Source organism: Pteropus medius, unplaced genomic scaffold (assembly GCF_902729225.1).
Source record: "Pteropus medius unplaced genomic scaffold, Ma_sr-lr_union100, whole genome shotgun sequence".
NCBI lineage: Eukaryota > Metazoa > Chordata > Mammalia > Chiroptera > Pteropodidae > Pteropus > Pteropus medius.
Window position 1 is genome coordinate 12,592,460 of NW_024353517.1, and position 21,882 is coordinate 12,614,341.

The following is a 21,882-nucleotide window of genomic DNA, read 5'->3' on the forward strand; positions in this document are numbered from 1 at the left end:
GAAATTTAACACACATTTTTATTTAAAAATAAACAAAAACTCTTAGGAAACTAGAAATAAAAGAGAACCTCCTTACCCTAAAAAAGTTTACACACCAAGGACTGACAAACATTGAATGTATAGTATGATAATATATATACATATAACATTTAAAAACATGTAAACTACCATTTAAATAACAAACATACATATCTAATAAAAGTGTCACAATTTGCAAAAGAATAATAAACACCAAATTCAAAGGAAGGAAGAGTGAGGGGACTAGAATCAGAGGCTTCAATTGTATCTAAAGCATTTTATTTAAAAAAAAATAGAAGCTCTAAAGCACTCATGATAAAATATTAAGATTTGGTGGTTACATAGATAAGTATTCATTATTTTATTCTGTATATTTTTCCCCACATAAGAGCTACCACAGGTCAGAAACCCAGGTGTCGAGCGGTGGACTGGGAGAAACAAAGAAGCTGCCTCTTGCAGTCGGGAGCGGCAAGTTCCCTGAACGGCCCTGCCTGAGAGAGCTGTGAGCTCCATGCGGCCGGTGGCAGTGCCCAATCATCAGGGCAGAAGGCAGAGAAACAGGGACGGCAGAGAAACGGGGACGACAGAGGAACAACAGTTGATTTTTATTGGCTGCGGTTGCAAAACTGAGGCTGAGCCACAGCCTACAACTTCCAAACCAGAGGGCCCCTCCTCCCATACCCTCGGAGACAGAACGCCACGGAGCCCCAAGGGAATCTGAGCAAATGCTACTGAAACTGTCAGTAACACTGACAGGAACTGGGATTGAGTGTAGTGAGCATGATTAAACATCTATAAGGAAAAAAAGACATTATTAACACTTTACATAAAACAGAGATCCAAGAAGCTTAGACGCCACCTACTGGAAATGAAAAGAAAAACATCTTATTTGCAACAGGCCAGAGACCATTACATAATAAATCTTTCCGGAAAAAATAAATTTAACAGGCTTTTTTTGTCAGCAAGTCGGCTGACAACAAATAACTGAATAATGAGACAGTGGAAATTCAGATTGGCTTTAAAAAACACCAGGCACTTGACTGAAGCCTTATTTCTAATCCCTGCACTAAAGTTGCAAAGTTGTAATTCTCATTTTTAAAAATTGGAAACGAAGGCTCAACAACTTGCCTAAGATCATAAAAGCATTGTACTTTCAATTGTACCACACTTCCTCTAGGCAGTCTTTAGCTAATCCTATCAGCAGTCACTTCAGATATAATGATCAATCTGTGAGAAGAGAGCAGCCAGCCATCTTTGCACTTATTCTTCAACCATCTAGAAATATAGTATCACATTTCCAAATATGCTCTCCTTCCTTACCTATCCATCTGAATTTTCTTCATTGTCTCCGGAGTCATTATAGTCTGCATTGTAGGTTTTTTGAAGATATGATCTTGCATTTTATTAAACTCATTGGCAAATTGGCCTTCTTGTCTGATTTCTGGCAGTTTGGAGTCTTCTCTGGGTAACAACGTACTAGATATTTTCGAGGATCTTGAGACCTCTGCGAGTCTGTCCAAGCTTTTTTCTTCTAAATTTATTGCTTTTGTTTTCTTCTAAAAACAGAAAATGTTTTATGTAAGACAGATTTTAAAAGAGTAAAGAAATAATGCTATACGAGGGCCTCTGCATACATTGTTCAATCTCACATTCTCCCATTCTATACAAGAAGATTACTCTTTTCTTCAGCCACACCAAGCAACATGTCCTGCTGTCTTGTATCTTCCTGCCTTTAGGTAACTTTCCTTCTGTCATTCCCCAACTTACCACCAGGTAAACTTTAAGGCTATGACCAAAAGTAAAAGTTCTTTTTGAAAATACCTCCTTTAGCAGATACCATACTGTAATTATTTGTATAAATATCTCCATTAAAGAGCTTGGTTTACCTCAAATTCTTTTTGGGACAAGATTGGATATTAAATAAATGTGGCCATCTTTATAATTCCATTACCTAGCACAATGCCTAGAGCATAATAGCTATTCAAAGGTTCATTGAACACATGAGTTTGAAATATAAAGAATGAAAGGAGAATAATACCAGAGAGCAGAAGTTGATAGCATATGTAGTGGTGTGGTATAGATTTCAAAGGTCACGTGGGGAAAAGTCAAAATAATTTATTTTTCAGACACAAAATTGAATACTAAGGGGTAAGCATTACCATAGGAATGGCATATTTTTTAATTGATGATTTCCATTTAATCTGTGGATGAAATCTTGAGCTATTGAAAAGCCATATCACATAGTATATGTGATGTATATGCGCACTGAAACAAGACTTCCTTGTTTGAATCCCAGCTTTATCTCTTACTAAACTGTACTGACTTAAGGCAACTATTTAACATCCTTATGCCTCCATTTTCCCATTGGTAAAACAGGTATATTAATAGTACCTGTCCTCATAGAGTTATTACAAAGATAAAATAAATTAGCATACATAAAGCATTTAGAATAGTACACAAAATTATATGTAAATTCTGCATTTGTCATGATTACTTAAATTCTTGGGCTGATCCTATGCAAAGAAGAAAAGGTTTATCTCCATATTAATACATAAAGCCTAAACCTTCCTTAGCGAAACTTCAATTAGTCCAGAAATGTTAAAATACTATCCTTGAAAAGTTAATAAACACAGACGCGACAGCATTTTCTTTATATAACAATAAGCAAAGATTCAGATCTGAGAAAAACATTTGTAGGCAAGTATGAAACAAAATGCTGACTTAAATAAGAATTAAATTTTAAAATATTCCTTTAAATTAAAACTGATATAATTGACTACTTATCTGGGCATAAGGAAAACTTTAAATATATAGATGGTTATTATTTTAGATTTTTTCTAGGAAAGAAAGGGGAAAATGTAAGGCCTAGGAAGCTAAGTTTTTTTGAGTACCCTAACCATTTTTCCTCTACATTTATGCTTAAGCATCTGGAAAAGAAAGCAAATGTGTCAAACTGATTTACTGATTACTAGAAATAAATATGAATTTTAAATAGAGAATGTAAAGGAACTAGCTAAATGTTCTAGTCCAGCCACTAAAAAAAGACTTTTATATAGCATGCACTATGTGCAAGATAGGGAGGGTATTAGACCCTAAGGGCAAAGATAAGAAAGACAGTATTCCCTGCAAGGGTGCTCTTTCCAAACTTTGGTCCAATTACTCCCAATTCTGATAGAGCCTAGTACATTAGTATAGTTTCATCATTCCGTTCCATGATTCTAATAAAAATCTATTTGAAGATGTCTTTAGCTATAAAAATGGTTGTAAAAACGGGATAATGCTAACTTTTCATCCCAAGGTTGTTATAAGGCTAAGCAATGTGAAGCCTTTGGAGAGAAAAACAATCCACATATATACTAAGGTTTTTAAATGTATAACCTATGCCCTATAGAGCAATGGCATTGTAAAATTCATGAGTTAGAACAATTATAGTACTATGAAGTAAAAAACAAAAAATTATTTTAAGATATTCACAATTTTTAAAAATTATGGAATTAACGTATTGAGAAAGGGGATTTTAAGTTGCTATTAGTCAAGATACGAGTGCAAACCTTTATTATTTATATGTTTATAAAGTCATAAGCAGAACCTCTTTTAAGTCAGAAAATTTTGTGGGTGAAGATCACTATCATTAACCAGAATAAAAAAGCTCAAGTTTTTTTATTGGAATAGTAACTACTGCTGAATGCTATTTATAAATTTGGGTTTTTCATTCTTTCTTGAGTTTCTATGATGGCAAATTACCCTTTTTTCAGCCTGACAGTAAGTATAATTGATAAATATGATAATAAGATTTCACCTTGTTAACTGAATATCTTTTTATTTTTGATTCAACTGAAGGAGACAATAGGAAAGAAACACTAGTCTCTTCTGTACTATTGTTAACTGGCTTAATTTATGAATTAAACTCTTATTTTAAATCCATTGAAAGGTTTAGTTTTTGGATTTCCAATCTCTTTGCCTTTCATAAATTTATAAGGAAATTAACTTGTTATGAAATTCCTATAATATTCATTAAGGTCATTTAAAAACTACCCCAAAACTCATAAACGTTAGCATTAGAAGGGACCACATGGATCATTTAGTTAAAACTCCATCACACTTTGCAAATGAGAAAATTGCTCAGCACACAACTAATCCACTAAGGTCTCCTGAATCCAAATCCATTATTCTAGTAAAATCTTGTATAAACTTTTAACTTTAATAAAAGGTTTACAAATCTAGATTATACATATAATAATTAATGATGTTTTTAATTGTAAGGGGCAATTAAAGGGAATTTTAATTATCTAGTCATAATAAATATGAACTTTCCTGCTAAACATAGAAAGCAATTTACCCTCATTTATGTAGCAATTTTCATTGTCGTAAAATCAGAAATAATATATTCTGTACGAAGTATATAATTTACCTAAACTTAAATGTCTTTATACTAAAAATTTTTATTTTATACCTATGACCTAGTTATTAAGAGCTTAAAAATTTATAAAGCTTTTGCTCCCTATCAAGTTGAGTTGATAACTCAGTAAGTGCTTTGCGGAGGAGTCCATAACATCACTGAAAACGTAATAGCTGACACAATGATGTGACTGGAAATTCAGAAAGGCAGATTGAAACAGTAATGACAACGAAGTCATTTTAGATTAAAGCAATGTTGAGAAGGTCCAGTTGAATTTCCTCCACCTTATGTTCAGCTAGCTTTTAGCGGCTGAGAGATATTAGATGAGACAACTCAGTAATTTGTCTGATTTATACTGATTTAACTATAGCATACTGGAAGAAAAAGACATTTTGACTGGTAATCCACCTTGAGCTATGGCTATATCACTTCATCAATTGAGAGTCTATATCTTAGGTAATTATTATGGATCTTTGAGATAAAGGTGCTATTTCCCATGGTAAATTTTAATGGCATAGGTACTGTAAATGATGGAGAAATGAGAAAAAAAGTTAAGTAATGGCGAGTCTATATACCATGCTGTTGCTTCGTTTTATTTCATACTGAACTGGCATGATATAGTTTAGAATAGAGAGCTGGTCTATGGTATCCTCCAGAACTGCGGAGATCCTCAGCACATCTAGAATGGAAAGTGACGCTATGATTTCCGGGGTGATTTCTAGGTCTGTTTTTCCAGCTGTTTCTTCTTCTTCCACAAGATTAGGTGGTTTGCCTGTCACTAATACTGTCACTTCTGAGTGCCAAGCTTTTGGAGGATCTGAGGCTTCCAGTTGGCCTCTAAAGAGAAAATAAAGAAAAAATGTCAGCCACCAAATGTTTAAAAATTACTTAAACTCAAAAGCACAGGAAGCATGTAGATTTGCTCCTATGAAGTTCACGTTGTCATGTAACACAATCAAGATAAAGAACGAAAGTAGAAGCTTGCAAATGGTTCTGCTAAATACCTCCCAGTGACATTTTGACCAACCAAAGGCAAGCAACTTACTGTTTAATAAAGGTATATAACCCATACAATTTTGCTATGCTTAACCAATTTGAATTTGAGCAAAATTAACTTTTCTAGTAACATCTTTAGATGCTAACCAAAAGTGTCTCACGATAAGTGAAAAATAGAATGGGGTAGCCAGTCTTCAAGGTGACCCATATGATTCTCACCTTCATGCCCTATCATAGTCTCCCCTACATTGAACAAGACTGACTAATCCATGTAACTAAAAGGATATTGTTGGTTCAAGGCTAGGTAATAAATGGCATTGCAAGTTCTCCCTTACTCTCTCATGTCTCTCACTCCATGGGAAGCCAGCTCTGGTCAACTTCAACCTTATGAGAGACCCCAAGCCATGACCATACAGAAACTGTGTAAAATAATAAATGTTTATATTTTAAGTTGCTAAGTTTTGGGATAATTTATTACACAGAAATAGATAAATAATACACAGAAATTTAATAAAAGGGGTAGTTTAAATACACACACAAATTTTTAATAAGTTAAAAATTTGAACATACTCTTCCATTCTTCTTGAGGTACTATTGTTAACTTCCATGGTACATTTATAATCTCACAAAAATGCAGTCACCTAAAATGGGAAGAAAACTTTGAGATTAGCTTAAGGGAGTGTTGAATGACATCGAAATTATTTCTATGTCTTTTCAATCAAAGAAAATTAAAGAATTACAAGAACTGTAACTTACCCCTTCTTTTTGCTTATTAGAGAAGTCCTAGAGCTGGAAGCATCATCATGTGGTGCGGGTCTATAATGTCACCAGCTTAATTACTGGCAGAAAAATGCCATGTATGGGTCTTTTCTTAAGGTAAATTAATATCCAACATTGTTTTCATATTTTTATTGCACTCTGATTTTTAATTGGTAATCTCTATATAATAGATTTACTTTTCTGTTATTCTTAGTAAAATATTTAATTAGATCGCTCCATTTCCCTAATCTGTCAGATAATAGAATTTATTCTACCTGTACTTAGAACACTTGATATTACACTTAGAAAAATTGCATTTATCCAGAAAATCAATTTAATGCTGCTGTCAAGATGTTCTCTCTCCTCAGTAAACCCAAGTCCTTTCTGCTTCAAAGAGCTTTAAATTCTCTATGGAGAATTTTGCTATATACTGATTGAATAGTGAATGGTAAGTTTCCAGTGTGATTTTGTTCACCATACAGTGATCCTGAGAAGGGTGATACAAATATGTCTCACAACAAAAATCTCATATGCAAAAATTCAAACATATAAAACAGAACCTTTATGTAAACTGAAAAAAAAAAAAACATACTTCAAACTAGCCAAATTTTCTGGTACAAGGTCAGTCTTAGGAGGAAGTGGCATGGTGTTAAGATTTTGTTCTTTTGTTGTGTTGTTTATTTTTTCATCTTTTGGCTTAGGGCATAGGTCAATGTGCTTCCCATAGGGAAGAAAGGGCTTATGTAGTATCCAGCGCTTTTGTGCTGTTCTCGTTTCTCATTCCTCAATGCTAGAAACCTGCTTCCTTCTTCATTTCTACATCAGCATTCCCCAATATAAACCATCACCAAGTCCTGTGGGTTTTACCTTATATTTCTATAACCCCTTAATATCATGCTGGACCTAGCTGTTGCTTCTTGCTTGAAATACTCTAATGGCCTCCGAAATAAAAGTGATCATTTTTAAATGAAAGACTGATCTTTTAAAATGGAAAATCTGATCACGTCTCTCCTTAGAACCTTTTGATGGTTTCCTATTGCCTTAGGATTCTTAACTTTGCCCATAAGACATGCATGATCTGGTCCCCTCTGTTCCTCTCCAGATCCCTCTGGCACTGCCTTTTTCTTGCTCTCATGGCATCTTCTAGTTCTTCAATATAAAAGAAAACAAAATGGAGTTGGTTGTCAAGAGAGCAATCTAAAAGGGAGCTGGGAGGCCTCTGGGAAGCTGAGCTAATTTATGTGAAAATGAAGTTTTGAGCTAGGCTAAAGCAAACAGCTCCATCCTGATACAGTTCCTGGAACTAGCTCGGCATCACTGAACCTCTCTGAAAAGAAAATAAAAATTTCACCCGGCAAAAGACATAAGCAATTAATCATGTATAGTATAGTGTAAGTCTGCTTGCTAGCACCAATCAAGGCTCTTTCAGAGCAACTTATGTAATCAATCCCCTTTGAAGCTCCCTTTTTCTGTCTTTACAAACACTGTCCCCTTCTCTCCCCTTCAAAACACAGTTGGGGTTTCTACCCAAATTTGTCTCTTGGACTGCAATTCCTAAAAAAGACCTCCAAATAGTTTTTGTTTGCCTTGCGGTTCTTGGTCAAAATTGACATATGGAATCATGCTCCCTTCCAATTTAGGATCTTTGCATATGCTATTCTTTCAATTTGAACTCTTCCCCTCACTTCCTTACCTTGTAAAGTCCTACTGATCCATCAGGTTGCAGCTTAAATCAGTGGCATTTTGCTAGGTATCTGCCATTTGCCCCTCTAGATCCAATCTCCACCAATTTCTTTGCCCTGAGAGACTGATCCATATGGAGTGCATTAATAGGAGATTCCAAAAGAGAGCTAAAATGTAGGATTGTGAGGTTAGCTATTTATTCCCCCAGCTCCCTTCCTGCCATATCACCACTGATTGGCTATGTTTCTCTCTTAAAGGTCATGAGTCCTGTCAGGCAATTCTCTCCATAGTGCTCTTTCTTAGGGGCTCAGGTACCTTTTTCCCCATGTTACTGGGGACTGCATATAGTTTCACTCTTGCCTATACCTTTGTAAGCAGACTCCTTATTAAATTCTCAACTCTGCCAACTGTATCTTTCCAGGGAAAAACTGACTGAAACAATTACCTACTATGACATGCATATATTTTTATATATAGTATGTATGTGTGTGTGTGTGTATGCAAATAACTAATATACAATATATAATATGTATATACAAATAACTAAAACAAAGTTTTCATAAAATAGCTCTTCCCGTAAGCAGTCTGAGCTGACCACTGAAAATGGTTCACTATTCACTTGACCCAGAAACCCCACAAAATCATGCAAATCAAGAGGTTCAAATCTTCGTGTTCACTTTAAGAACACTTATGAAATTGCCCAGGCCTTCAAGGGTATGCATATCTGAAAAGCCACCAAGTGTTTGAAGGCTGTCACTTTACAGAAGCAATGTGTGCCATTCTGTCAATACAATGGTAGAGTTGGTAGGTGTGCCCAGGCCAAACAGATGGGCTGGATGTAGTGTTGGTGGCACAAAAAGAGTGAATTTTTGCTGCACATGCAAAAATGCAGAGAATAAAGCTAAACTTAAAGGTTTAAATGTAGATTCTCTGGTCATTGAGCCTATTCAGGTGAATGAAGCTCCCAAGATGTGGCACAGACCTTACAGAACTTATGGGCTCTCCCTGTCAAATTGAGATGATCCTCATTAAAAAAGAGCAGATTATTCCTAAACCAGAAGAGGAGATTGCACAGAAGAAAAAGATATTCCAGAAGAAATTGATGGAACAAAAACTTATAGCCTAGGACTAAATATAAATAAAATAAATGCTAATAAAAGTTAAAAAGTTTTATTTAACAATTTACCTGTAACACATGTGATACACTCTGATATTTTCGATTCTATCATATTTTGCTTTAAAAAGTATTATAATCATGATCTACTAATGGGTCATCACCTGCAGTTAGAAAATGCTTTAAATGACATTTCTGCAAGTGACACTTACTCTGACTCATCAGGCTGGATCAGGATTCTTCTGTTCAAGCGGTCATTGCACAATTACTTTCCTATAGAGCTCTCTTCACAATTTGTAATGTTTATGTAAGTTTCCCCCACTAGGCAAGTTCCTTGAGATCAGGAACCATGACAATGATGCTCACTACTGTATCTTAAGTTTCAGACACCATGCTCAATAAGTATTTGTAGAATGAATGAACAAAGAAATAAAACTCACAATGGGTTATTCCTCCCAGGAGTAGTTATATTTGGATTTCTAGTACATTTAATAGTGGGATAGCTGGTACATTTTCTAATAGTGACATTTCTAGTATGTTTGTGGAACAAAGAAATTTGGATGGGGAGAGTAGGCTATAAACGTATATAAACTATCATGGTGTATTTATGAGATGATCTGATTTTAAATATGATTTATATACATCTATTTCCTAAAACTTTGGAGTCATCCTTTTCTTTCTTATTCTTTATCCATCAGCAAATCCTGTCAGCGTTACACTTAAAATATATTCAGAATTCCAGTACTCATTATCTCTGTCTACATGCCATAATAGCTCATCAGAATCATTACAATGATCTCCCTATTGGTCCCCTTGTTTCCCTTCAGTCTCAACACTGTGACCCTGTCAAAACGGAAGTCAGATTGAGTAACTCCTATGTATACAACTCTCAAATGGCGTCCCATCTCAGAGTAAAAGCCTCCTTTACACTCCTCCCTGCTTAATTTTTCTCATATCAGTTTCTAATATGCCATATATTTTACCTGCTTATTGTCTTACTCGTAGGATGTAAACTCTATGGGGGCAGAGATTTCTGTTGTTTTGTTTACTGCAGTGTCTTCTGAGCCAAGAACAAAGCCTGGTATATGGAAGTCATTCAATAAACTATTTGTTGAATAAATGAATGAATCCATAAGGTAACCCAAATAAATATGCAATAATTAGGGAATGTAAATCTCTAATGTCTATTAACCTATTTCATGCTAGCCTACAAGTAAACTGAAGACCTATTTCATGTGGATACGGCGGTGGGCACCCAGACGGTTTGCCTAGTACTCTTTAAAACGGAATAAAACCTTTTCAGGGCAGTTCTCTTTACTCTCGGCATCAAAACAAAGGATGGAGGTAAGAACTTCAGTCATTTCTACAAAGTGATAAAGGACAGAAGCGGAAAGGTGAAAGGGTAGGGGAAGGTAAAGACAAGTAAGAGTTAGTCCTGCCTTTGTGCTCCCAGCCTTTCTCGTCCAGGCTAGGATCCGAGTCACCGTTCGTCCCTACTCCTGTGTGGTAAGAGGGGAAGATACCTATGCTGGCAAGTCAAATCTGGGTTATCCGAAGCGGGGGATGTCCTCCAGTCTCGCTTTTCACTTTTTCCACCTTCAGCACCCGAATTCGCAGGAACCAAGCTAAGGTGTTTCTATGGCAACGCGCAGCTTTGGTGGACCTTTGCGTCTCCTCTTTTAGCTGGCTACCACTTTGCCTTTTTCTGTTAAAAAAAAATACATGTTGTAGCTTACAAGGATGAAAGAATTTAGGGAAAGAATTGTAAGTGTGCTCTTGAATGTGGCTTATTTCAGTCAGAAGACGATTTCTGAGGCTTTTTTGGCGGTAGCGGAAGATAGCTAAACTGGGGGCGGGGCGGAGAGGTAATAATCCCACAAGGCCACGCGGCAGGGCCTCGTCTTCCTTTTTCCGCCATCTTGGAGCTTTTGGAGGTGAGTGAGTCTCTTGCTGCTGAACTTTGGGGACGAAAACCGTGGGTGAGTTCGACCATACATCTGTGCGAGGCATTGCTGCGGCTCGGAGTCCCTGCCATTCATTGATTTCTATGGATTCCAACAACAGGGAGGGCAGGATGGAGGAGATGTGGAACCGATGGTGCTGGTCCCCTGACGTCCGGAGAACGGGTGCCCCCGTATTCAGTTGCTTCTTGGGCTGTAATAGTGAAATAGTTGCACTTCGTTTGCATTTACTTTTTCGAGGCAGGGGCTCCTTTACATCTGCTCCCCCTTCAGACCTGGCTTTGCTTGTTTAAGGTCACCTGAGCTTTCTCATTCATTGCTTAAGATTTTTTTTTTTTTTTCAGTGCTTCCCTGGTCTTTATTTCTACTGATATGGCATTTTTTCTTAAGACTTTTTTTGGTGTTTCTAGGGGTTATTTAGAGTCTTACCACTTACGTTTCATTTTGGAGTTTGCGTAGCTATCAGGCATTTTCTGAGTTTGGGATGTCTTGCCCAGACTCCGCTTCATTTAAATGTTAAAGCATAATTACGTTTTCCTGTACTGTTAATGTGAAATGCCTATCAAAAAGGAATTTGACTATTAGGCTTAAGAAACCAGAGGGGACTAGGTGGGAAAGGTGCGTTGCAAAATTTTAAACTGATTTTTTTTGTGTGTGTTTTAAGGCCTGCTGAGAACAGGACTTCTAAAACAACAAATATGTCAGGAAGGTATGTGTTTTTAATATAATTGATTTTTACTTGTAGTTTTTTATTTTGGCAAAAACCCAAATGTGAGCTTAAAACTTGGGAAAAAATCAAATGTTTGCTATAGATAATTTTTGGGTGGGGGGGGTCATTACAAGTCAAATTATACTGGTCGTTTATTGAAGTTAAACAAAATCTTGTAACAGTTTATGGTTAATATGTATTTGTGTGTCTTAGGCTATGGTCCAAGGCCATTTTTGCTGGCTATAAGCGGGGTCTCCGGAACCAGAGGGAACACACTGCTCTTCTTAAAATTGAAGGCGTTTATGCTCGAGATGAGACTGAGTTTTATCTAGGCAAGAGATGTGCTTACGTGTACAAGGCAAAGAAGTAAGTTTATAATATGCTTTTTGAATTTTTATTTGAGATTTGTCTCCTATTCAAGGAGGAATAAAAGATGTTGGTAAAGTAATTGGAACTGTTACGACTTCTAACTTTGTGACTTTATAGAACTTGTTGGCAGGTTATAGGAGGATGTTAGTTTTGTGGGTGGTATTGGATTTAGATATTTTCTGCACTTATTATAGCTGTTAATTGTTTCAAGGAAGGAGTACTTTTTTTTTTTTTTTTTTTTTAGGCGAGGCAACCTTTGGTTGACCTGACAGATTGCAAGGACCTTATCAACCTACAATTCCTTATTTTTTTATTTATTTTTTTTTAATTTTTTACGCCTACAGCACCTGGTCTTCCTAGGTGGTCTCCTGTCCAAGTACTAACCAGGCCGGAACCTGCTTAGCTTCCGAGATCAGACAGGATAGGACTTGTTCAGGGTAGCATGGCTGTAGATTATAGAGTACTTTTAATGTACCTTAATTAATTCATTTTGTTGATGCCTTGAAATTATGTTTTATATACATGCTTAAAGGTATTACGTCTCTAGAGCATTGGTTCTTAATTCTGGGTTCTTAAACCCATAATGGGCAAATTAAAATTTCTGGGGACATGCTTTCATCTTTATCCTTTCCTTCTGCAACCAGCGTCCTTTAAAATTACAAGTCAGACAACAACTGATCCTCATCTCATTAGTGAAAGCCAAAGTCATTAAAGACTCCATGCAGTCAGGACTCTATTTCTACTTTTAAACCAGCTAGGATTCACCCCTTGGTATCTTCCGCATTTCTATAAGCCAGTGACACAGCCTGCTCAGGTTTTTAACAGGCTGTTCCCTTACATTCCAGTCCTTGTTCAAGTGTTACTTTCTCAATGAGGCCTTCTCTGGCTATTTAAAATTGTAGACACACAAGTATTCTCAAACTTCTTGTCCCCTTTTGCTTCCCCACCCCCCAATATTACAGCTGTTACCATCTGACATTCTATATATTTTGCTTATGTATAACTGAAGGCTATTTACTTTGTTGTCCTCTGAAAGGGATGTATATTTTGTAAGCTGCTCTATTTTATAAAATTGCCAAAAATGAAAATTTATAGAGGTGGCATATAGTAGATTTTCGAGTATTTGAATGAATGATGCCCTAGCCTTTTTTTTTTTTAATTTCTCAGGTGACTTAAGTGGTTAACTAGGGTTGAGAGCCACTAGTCTAGATGTCACTTGAAATTTATACTACACTATACTAGTTGCCTGGGTTCTCATGCTTCTTTTATTCTCTTTTAAAATCAGCAACACGGTGACTCCTGGTGGCAAACCAAACAAAACCAGGGTAATTTGGGGAAAGGTAACTCGTGCTCATGGAAACAGTGGCATGGTTCGTGCCAAATTCCGAAGCAACCTTCCTGCTAAAGCCATTGGACACAGAATCCGTGTAGTAAGTACAATTAGCAGTATGACACCCTTTTGAGTCAAACTAAGTTCAAGGCATTGGGCTTTGACCTCTTAAGAACTGTTGTGATTATAAAATGTCATCAGTAGATTATACTGTGGAATTAGTGGGTATTGTGTAAATGTATTACGGAACATCAGAAGGAAAGCAAAGGCAAAATGTTCGAATGGATTGTTCATAGATTTCAGATTTTGCTAAAGTGGCCAAGAGTGGGGTGTAAATTGTATTTAAATGAATAATTTTCTGACAAAGATATATTTTGGGCACTGTAGTACTTGCTAGAAAATAACAATTCATACACTGGCATAATTCTTAACTATTTTCCCGTCTTTTCGTTACAACAATCTTATTAGAATAGGTGTTATTAGCCTTATTTTGTAGAAGAAAACCGATGTTCATGGTTTTAGGTCCCAGGACTTTGGCCAATTTTCTACTCCAGACCCTGTGATTTTCTAAAATAGCTCTTGTTTTCTTTAGGATCCATTTTTAATAGACATGGCCACAGTCTTCGGGTCACGGGGTACTTTTGAGCCCTGCTGAGCAGTTGAGGTTTCTCATCAGAAGTTTTTCACTCATTAGAAGAAGCAAAATTAAGTGGACTTTCAGTGCTCTCAGATTGGTTCTTTCAAAGTATGTTCATTTAGCAACCGAGGGCTTGGTTCCCTCCTCACCTGGATGTGTCATCATTGGATGCCTTTCAGAGTTGAGTTAATGGGAGAGGGAGATTTATTTATATTGAGGTATTCAGTAACATTTGTAAATTTGTATGTAACATGCATCTAATGACATGTTTTTTTCCCCCCCCGCAGATGCTGTACCCGTCACGGATTTGAATTTAGTAAATAAAGTGGATTTGTTCTCTTGTATTTTTTTAAATGGCTTTAAAATCACTTTGCCCTAAATTCACTTGTGTGCTTAAATGGTGGTGGTTACCAGCATTTTGAGAGTACGCAAAGAAGTCAGAGGGCTATATGTAATGATTACAGAGATTTAGACAGTAGGATTGGATGTGAGTATCTTAAAGGGAGAGAGACAAATAAACCTTGGTTAAGGACAGTGGAAAGGAGTACCTTGGAAAGTTTATAATGATGGAGCTCTTAAACCTATCTTCTGATAGGCTTTTGGACAAATGAAGACACAGCATATGCTAGGAAGTACAGATATATACCATGACACTCTTATAGGTTTGCACATCAAAATGGATCTATAACTTCCCCTAACAGTTTATTTCAACTTTGGTGCTGCAGTTTATTATATGTTACATTCTTCATTTAGATTGAGAGTCAGTGAAAGAAAATTATCACGATAGATTGGTTGGGAAATGTAACTTAAAATGGTAGTTGTGAGACATCTGAGATTATATTGATGGCATTTGGCAGCTTGTTGAATGGGCAGGAATGACATAACCTTGAGATTTTGTGACTAGACAAAGCATTCCAATATATAACACTTGGAAAAATGTGTAAGTCAAAAATGTCAATGACACAGAAAAAGGGATCTTGGCATATAGTAGCCTGGGCAATGTAGCTTTCCTTGGCTCCATGTTTTAATGTCTAAGTGTAGGATTGAGATATTTTAGCATAATAGAAAGGAAATTAAGCAGAGCTGTGGAAATCTCAATGTGTAGGAAAAAAGTTTGACCAAGGCATCAGTTTGCGGTCTGTTGTATATTGATGCAGTAGCAGCTAGTCCTTTTATTAAATCTGGACATTCCATTGAAATAGGAAACTGGGAGTTTGCAAAATAGCCATTTTTACAATCTTTTATTTGGGTTCCTTAAGCAGATACTAAGAAACTATTAGCATGCTAAAAATGTATTGGAGTGTGAGGACCTTTGAAGGAGAGGATGTGGGAAAAGATTGGGTACTGCTAGCACATGGCAGTTCTACGATTTGTGTAGACCAGTGGTGGTCCTCAAGCCAAAGTTGCACTTGGAAGAGTCCCATGTTTCACAGACATAGGCTTGTTTTTGTATGCCAGGATCCTGGCTACTAGCAGCCTTTGGAACATGTGGCCTCAAGGCAAACAAGGTGGATGGTGAAGAGAAGCAGCTTGAGGGCCATTAGTCAGTTAGGCTCTTCAGTTTTAACTGAACTTCATGGCCACAGAATTTGGTTATTAGAGCCATAAGAAAACAACTTGGAACATCTGGGGGCAAGAGCAGGAAATACCAATTTCAGACCTACTCCAGTGAGAGTTTACCCCTCAAATGGTCAATATAAACTAAAATTACCTATTTCGTTGTGACAGGTGTCAGTGCTCGGGGTGGTCAGGGGTAGGGGGTAATGCTTGGGATGCATTTCGGAAAAAGGAAATGGCACAAAGGTTTTATGTGAAAGCGAAAGGCCTTTGAGGAACCATTGAACTGGGTTATGCAATATGACTTAAAACCTACTGAAGATAATTGTAAAGTAGAAAACTAAGATACAGTCTTGTGTGCCGTACAATGGATTTTAGATTATTGTATGTAATAGAGTGTCAATTTGATTGTCAGGGTTGACCAGATTTATTTTAGAACTAGTGGCAACCCAGCATAGACAGGAAAACCAGGTAGGGTTTGCAGTCTTAACAGATTTTTAAGCACTGAAACAGACTACATAAACACTAAAACCAAGTGGGGAGGAGTTTTCATGTTCCCAGCTTTGGTTGCTGGGCAGGTAATTGTGCATTTGCAAAGCTGGGGAACCATGAGGTGTTTTGTGGGGAGGGGTGTTGATGAGTTTAAGGAACTCCGCTGTGAACATGTCCAGGAAGGCAGATGGGTATTCGGGTCTGGATTAGTTATGTAAAGGAGAGAAAAATCTCAATGCCGTTCAGCTTTAGAAGAGTTGAGTGAATGTGTCTTCATTGTGAGTGAATAGATGATAGAGCAATGGTGAGTAAACAAATGGGCTTTGGAGCAAAGCAGGGAAGAAAGCTGAGAATCCTTAGGATAATGGGTAAATGCAGTAATAAAGGAGACTTGCATGCAAATTAATCCTTTTCAGCTGATGTAATGCAGCTCTTGTAAATGAAAGGCTACATAATGCTTTGTTGCTGCCCTAAGAGGTTTGCTCACTACAAAAGTAGACCTTAAGCCAAAGTTATCATTGGATGAGTCCCATGTTTCATGGAAACAAACTGAATGGCTAACAGCTTGCCTGCTAGACCACTGAAACAGCATACTACTGTTAGAACTAGGAACTTAAAGATGACTGGTCACAGTCTATAATTTCTTTGTGGTCTTGTGGAAAGAGCACATGTTCTGAAAGAAAATTTAGTTTGGAATCCCAACTTCCACCAGTTGTGGGATGATGGACACATTGTCTTATGAGTCTACTTACAAAATGTCCCACCCCTGTGTATTTGAGTACATGATCTTTGCCAATGAAATATAAATTCTTGGGGATTTTCTATTTTTTTCCTACTCCTACGGTTCCTATATAGTACTTGGAATATCCAATTCCTGTTGAATGACTTCCAGCTAAGTGCTTCCAGTTCCTAGTTTTAATTCTTTGTTTCTTGGGCCACGGAGATTTGTCCCTATTTCCAATTTTTTTTGGTAGTTCCTCACTGCTCAGTTTTGAAGGTAGAGTTTCCTTAATGGCAAGGATACATGTAATCTGAGTTAATACAGTTGCTATTCTTGGTTTTTAAATAAGGGATGGGGTTAAATAGTAAAGGACCCACCGTTGATTTTATAGGAAATAACTTTAAGAATGGACCTAAAATTAGTGACTGAAGAAAAAATGAAAATTCCATTCACCTTATTTACAGAAGGCTGTACCATAAAAAGTTCGGCAGCTGTTTAAGCTACTTGTCACCTATTGGGTGAATGTCTTTTCTGTGACTAACTGAATTGAGTGAAAAACTGCCTCTAAAACACCCACATACCACAACCCCGTTACAGTCAACAGCTCAACTCACCAGGGCCGCCTGCCAATCAGCATTTATTGGCTGGCTTTGAGCAATTAGGCGCGATGTACGTCTCATGTTCCGCGGTGAAGTTCTTGCAGGTGACGCTATCCAATGGAAAAACATCTTTTCGCTGTCTGGCCCTTCCACCCTACTTGAGAGGCGATGGGCGGGACTGGCGCCGGGCGCGGAGGCGTCACGTACTCCATGGTAACGACGCTCGGCATAAAGATGGCGCCTGAGTGGGGTGGAGGAACGGGTTCCTCGGGTTTAGGCCCGCGCCCAAGCCGGTGGCACTGGAGCTGTTCTTTATGGGTTCGAGGCGTTTTACTCCTGTTGAGCGGTTTCCGGGCAAGCGCTACATCTATTCCTGTCTCCTTGGGCAGTTCTCCTCCCTGCCGGCACCACGTCCCCTCTGACACTGAGGTAGGGCGGCGAAAGGGCGAGAGCGGGCCCTGTGAGGGTAAAGTAATACGGAAAGCAATAGCATAGAGAATAGTGATTGGAACAAAGTGTACCGGAGGAGAAAGCGAAATTGGGCCAGTGAATGAACGCTTAGAGGGCTGGGACCTGCTATCATCTCCGTTCCTGCACCCAGCAAAGTGGCTGAGTTAGGCACTCATAACTATCATTACTTTCGTGTGCGGAGGGTTGTGCGTAGCAGGTAGCCCTAGAGTAGTGGTTTTCAAATTTGAGAATGCATCCGAATCACCTGAAGGACTTATTAAAACACAGATTGCTGCCCCACTCCCACACTTTCTCACTCTTTAGGTCTGGGATGGGTCCCCAGAATTTGCAGTTCAAGTTCCCAGAACGTTGGTGATACTACTTGTCCAAGGACCACACTTTAGGAACCACTGATCTAAAGATTTGGAACGGAATGATAGAACCAAAGGCGTTAGAGGGATGTTGGTTCTGTGGACACAAGATTCAGTTTTCAAGTTACCTCATCACATTGCTTGATTTACGCTATTCTTCTCCCCGAAAGTGTCTGCCTCCTTCCCACTCCATTTTTCTCCCTGTCTAAATTTTTTCCGTCTCAGTTTAAGTTTCTTAACCTTAGGACAGCCAGCTGAAACCATCCCAGCAAAATGTTCTTTCCATTTCATAGTACGATTTATCTGTACTCTCTTCTGGCCCTTAACCAACTACCGGTATGTGATGCAGGATTAGTTTTCAGGCATGTCTTGTCATTGTAGTTAAATTGTAAGGTTCCTTAGGATAAAGTTGGTGGCTTATACTTTGATTCTTCCACAATACTTAGCTCAGAGGGCCCACAACAATCACTATTTGAGGAAAGGAGACACTGTATCTGGGACAGGGCTGCATGTTGTGATTGGTTTTACAATTTATCTCCTTTATCAAGAGATATTAGCCTAGAAATTTTCAGTTCAGCCCAGAAATCTAAGACCACACATTTTTGTGGTAATTTCCAAAAATTTCTATGCATACTTACTGTTCATAACCCTATGTGCCAGTTTGGTATTTGTAGTGGTATTACAGTTTTTATCATGACACTGCAGTTTGGCTGAATTTTTTTGGTCTCTTAGTAACTTGTACGTTTATAATACACATTGTTGTCTATAATCTTTATGCTGTGCATTAGCTCTCCAGTACTTATTTACCTACTGTTTGCAAATTTGTACCCTTAAACAGCATATCCCCAGTTACCCCACCCCTGTGATGAATTCTTTTTTAAATAACATTCCCACAAAGCTCAGCACTTCATGCTTTCAATTTAGATTAAAATAAGAGAACGTAGTTCAGAGACCTGTAAAATCTGTGCCGGAGGGGACCTTTTCTTCTAGTGGTTGTTGCCACTGTACAGCTCTCTAACTTATTTTGAACATTCCTATGGATATGGAAATTATCTCTAGAGGCAGCCCCTCTTTTTTGGATATCACTATTGTTCTTTTTATAAGAGCTGAAAACTGTGAAACTTCCACCCACTGTTCAGCTTTGTTCTTCAATATCGTGTTGGCTATTCTGGGTCTTTTGCCTCTCTATATACATTTTAGAATCAGTTGGTTTATATTCATGATATAACTTGCTGAGATTTTGATTGAGATTGCATTGAATCTATAGATCAAGTCGGGAAAAACTAACAGCTTGGTAATATTTAGTCTTCCTATCCATGTACATGAACTATCTCTGCATTTATTAGTTCTTTTATTTTTTATGGGTATTACACTTGAAATTTAGTTTATTAATTTTGAGTTAGGCCCTCCATTGCCTAATGTCTACATCTTTTTTTAAAATTTCAAATCTATTTTTTTCAGGTCATAAATAAAGTTCATCTTAAGGCAAATCATGTTGTAAAGAGAGATGTTGATGAGCATTTAAGAATCAAGACTGTTTATGATAAAAGTATTGAAGAGTAAGTACCTCATTATTTTGTTATCTTTTTTTTATTAGGAATCAAACTATTAAAGATATTTTTATCTGTTACCTGAAATACCATAGATGGAACTAGGTGCCAGTACACCTTCAAGATGGAATTAAGCTAAGAATTCTTTTTAGTATGAAAAGATGATGACAATAGGATATGATTAAAATCTATACATCATGAATAATTTGAACAGAACAAATGTGAATCTGCTTGGGTGTGGTCAGTAACCGACCTGGAAGGCACCGCTTAATAAGTACTTGAAAGAAAAATAAGAGGACGTGCTAATATATACAATAATAAAAACATTTACAAAATTATTAACCAGAGAGATGACATAGTCTAATTTTTTATTAAGTGTAAGAGGGGTCCAAAAACCATCAATTATGAATCTATAGTAGTTTATGAAGAGCCATTAAGAGTAGTTGATGTCTTTTCTTTTCCTTAACTTCCCAAATAAATAGGTAACATACAGTCATGCCTAGTGTTCTGCTTTGACACAGAGTAAACTCTCAAATGTTCATTGAGGTTAAATTGAGATTTTGGGAGATTGATATCCCATGCTTCCACAAAGCCTTTCCTGGGGCTCCTGCCAGTGTATTCTGAACAAATGAGACAATGCTCTGTCCCAGCATGGCAATTCTTATGTTTTATGTGGTCATTTTCAGGTTGCTCCCTGAGAAAAGATACCTTGTAAAGGTATGTAATAAATACTTATGGCTTGACACTTAAAATGGGTGCATTGTTTTGTATGTAAATTCTACGTCAGTAAAGAAAAATATATGCATAACTCTTTTGTGGATTACTAAATAAAAGGTGTTGGTAGTGAATTGATAAATGTATTTATCATTTTCACCAAAGGTGTTCTTGTGCTGCATGCACCAAAACTTTGTCCATATTTGATATTAAATTAGTCTTCTCATTTTATAATTTCATATTAAATCAGTCTTTTCATCATCTTATTTGTTCTCTTAAGTTTTGGGAGAACAGAGCATGCTGAGGATAGGGTAAAAGTGATTTTTGAAATACTTTGAGAACATTATTCTCATGGCGGAAGTGCTTATTTTACTGAAGCTTAGTTGACTTGATAGTATGATATGCCAAAATTATAGAAGTGCTAACCTCATCAGTTTTTTTTTAAACTGTTACGAAGTCACATAAACATTAAGCCAGTTCATTAGGGGGCCACAGAAATAAGTGATGTTAAAGTAAATCTTCTAACCAAAAGTTTCTTTAACATAAACTATCTTAATGTTGGAATCAGCTAAATCAGTCTCAGATTTGAAATAATTTAGATTAATCATTGAGTTTCATGTTTTCTAACATAAGTAGAGATTGGGAAGGGAGTTTCTATCTAGTATTCTTTCCCCTAAGTCAACTAGAAAATGAGGGAATTCTTTTGCTCCTAGACTTATTCTCTCCCCTACTCCTTGTCACACAATCTTTGACTAACTAGTACTATGTTCTAGAATTATAAGGCTTTTCCCTTTTTTCTCCTCAGTCATTAATAGGCTGTGCTTACTCGTTTTAAATATATTGACTATAATTTTGATTGGTTTTCTTTTTCATCTTTTATTTAGAACAAACTTTTTCCACAAGCTATTTCTTATTTAGAGAAGACTTTTCAGGTTCGTAGACCTGCTGGCACTATCTTACTTAGCAGGTATGTTACCTTAAACACAAATCATGTTCTTGAGTCATTTAGTACTCTACCCTCTCCATTCTATCAGTACGGCAAATTAGGAAATTTACTAGCATATTTTATTATGCTTTTTCTTAGAGACCAAAGTGCAAGGTATTTAAGAGAATATAAAAGCACCTGCCTGGTAATCACTCCCTGATTTTCCATTATGAGATAATCTACTGGATTTTTTCCTAGAGTATAGTTGTTCCCTGTTTCCTACCTCCCCTCTCTCCCTCCTTTGATTGTCTATAGTGTTGGCTTTATGAAATATTTGAAAATCCAGATCAGGAGGATTTCCCATGGAACAAAAATTCTTTCTTAGTCCAATTTTCTAACTAAAACAGTAATTATTAGTGAACTTGTTTAGGAGCTACTAGTTTTTACAATGTCTGTGACTGTTGTGAACTAGTCTTTCTTTCTTTCTTTCTTTTTTTCTTGCTTTCTTTTTGTAATTAAACTTGGATG

The 21,882-nt window shown here is 37.0% G+C and overlaps 3 protein-coding genes across 9 annotated transcripts in view; 2 read left to right on the top strand and 1 right to left on the bottom strand.

The window, feature by feature from the left end:
- Positions 1 to 10,767, bottom strand: part of DRC9 (dynein regulatory complex subunit 9) — a 43,941-nt gene extending 33,174 nt beyond the window's left edge. The window contains exons 1-6 of one of the 5 annotated variants that reach the window (XM_039850839.1): positions 10,493 to 10,689; positions 7,866 to 7,979; positions 6,170 to 6,229; positions 5,984 to 6,054; positions 4,993 to 5,254; positions 1,339 to 1,574 (exon numbers count right to left, since the gene is read on the bottom strand). In XM_039850839.1, coding sequence (XP_039706773.1) covers positions 1,339 to 1,574; positions 4,993 to 5,254; positions 5,984 to 6,021 — 536 coding nt within the window. In that variant the 5' untranslated portion in view covers positions 6,022 to 6,054; positions 6,170 to 6,229; positions 7,866 to 7,979; positions 10,493 to 10,689. Of the gene's footprint in view, positions 1 to 1,338; positions 1,575 to 4,992; positions 5,255 to 5,983; positions 6,055 to 6,169; positions 6,253 to 7,865; positions 7,980 to 10,492 lie in introns of all 5 variants that reach the window. The other 4 variants (XM_039850838.1, XM_039850837.1, XM_039850840.1 and 1 more) reach the window with 4 other exon arrangements.
- A 23-nt stretch (positions 10,768 to 10,790) lies between these two features.
- Positions 10,791 to 14,319, top strand: RPL35A (ribosomal protein L35a). Of its 3 annotated transcripts, none has more exons than XM_039850850.1 (5): positions 10,791 to 10,903; positions 11,595 to 11,639; positions 11,853 to 12,005; positions 13,294 to 13,438; positions 14,263 to 14,319. In XM_039850850.1, the coding sequence occupies exons 2-5, from the start codon at positions 11,629 to 11,631 to the stop codon at positions 14,284 to 14,286; spliced, it is 333 nt and encodes a 110-aa protein (XP_039706784.1). In that variant the 5' UTR covers positions 10,791 to 10,903; positions 11,595 to 11,628; the 3' UTR covers positions 14,287 to 14,319. The 3 variants fall into 3 exon arrangements, with proteins under 3 accessions (XP_039706784.1, XP_039706782.1, XP_039706783.1); XM_039850848.1 differs by lacking the exon at positions 14,263 to 14,319 and adding an exon at positions 13,931 to 14,008; XM_039850849.1 differs by lacking the exon at positions 14,263 to 14,319 and adding an exon at positions 13,931 to 14,008 and having other exon boundaries at positions 10,875 to 10,948.
- Positions 14,320 to 14,480: 161 nt separating this feature from the next.
- The window catches only part of LMLN (leishmanolysin like peptidase), a 56,212-nt gene continuing 48,810 nt past the window's right edge, over positions 14,481 to 21,882 (top strand). The window contains exons 1-4 of the mRNA XM_039850852.1: positions 14,481 to 17,773; positions 19,627 to 19,724; positions 20,402 to 20,432; positions 21,314 to 21,396. Coding sequence (XP_039706786.1) covers positions 17,513 to 17,773; positions 19,627 to 19,724; positions 20,402 to 20,432; positions 21,314 to 21,396 — 473 coding nt within the window. The 5' untranslated portion in view covers positions 14,481 to 17,512. The remainder of the gene's footprint in view (positions 17,774 to 19,626; positions 19,725 to 20,401; positions 20,433 to 21,313; positions 21,397 to 21,882) is intronic.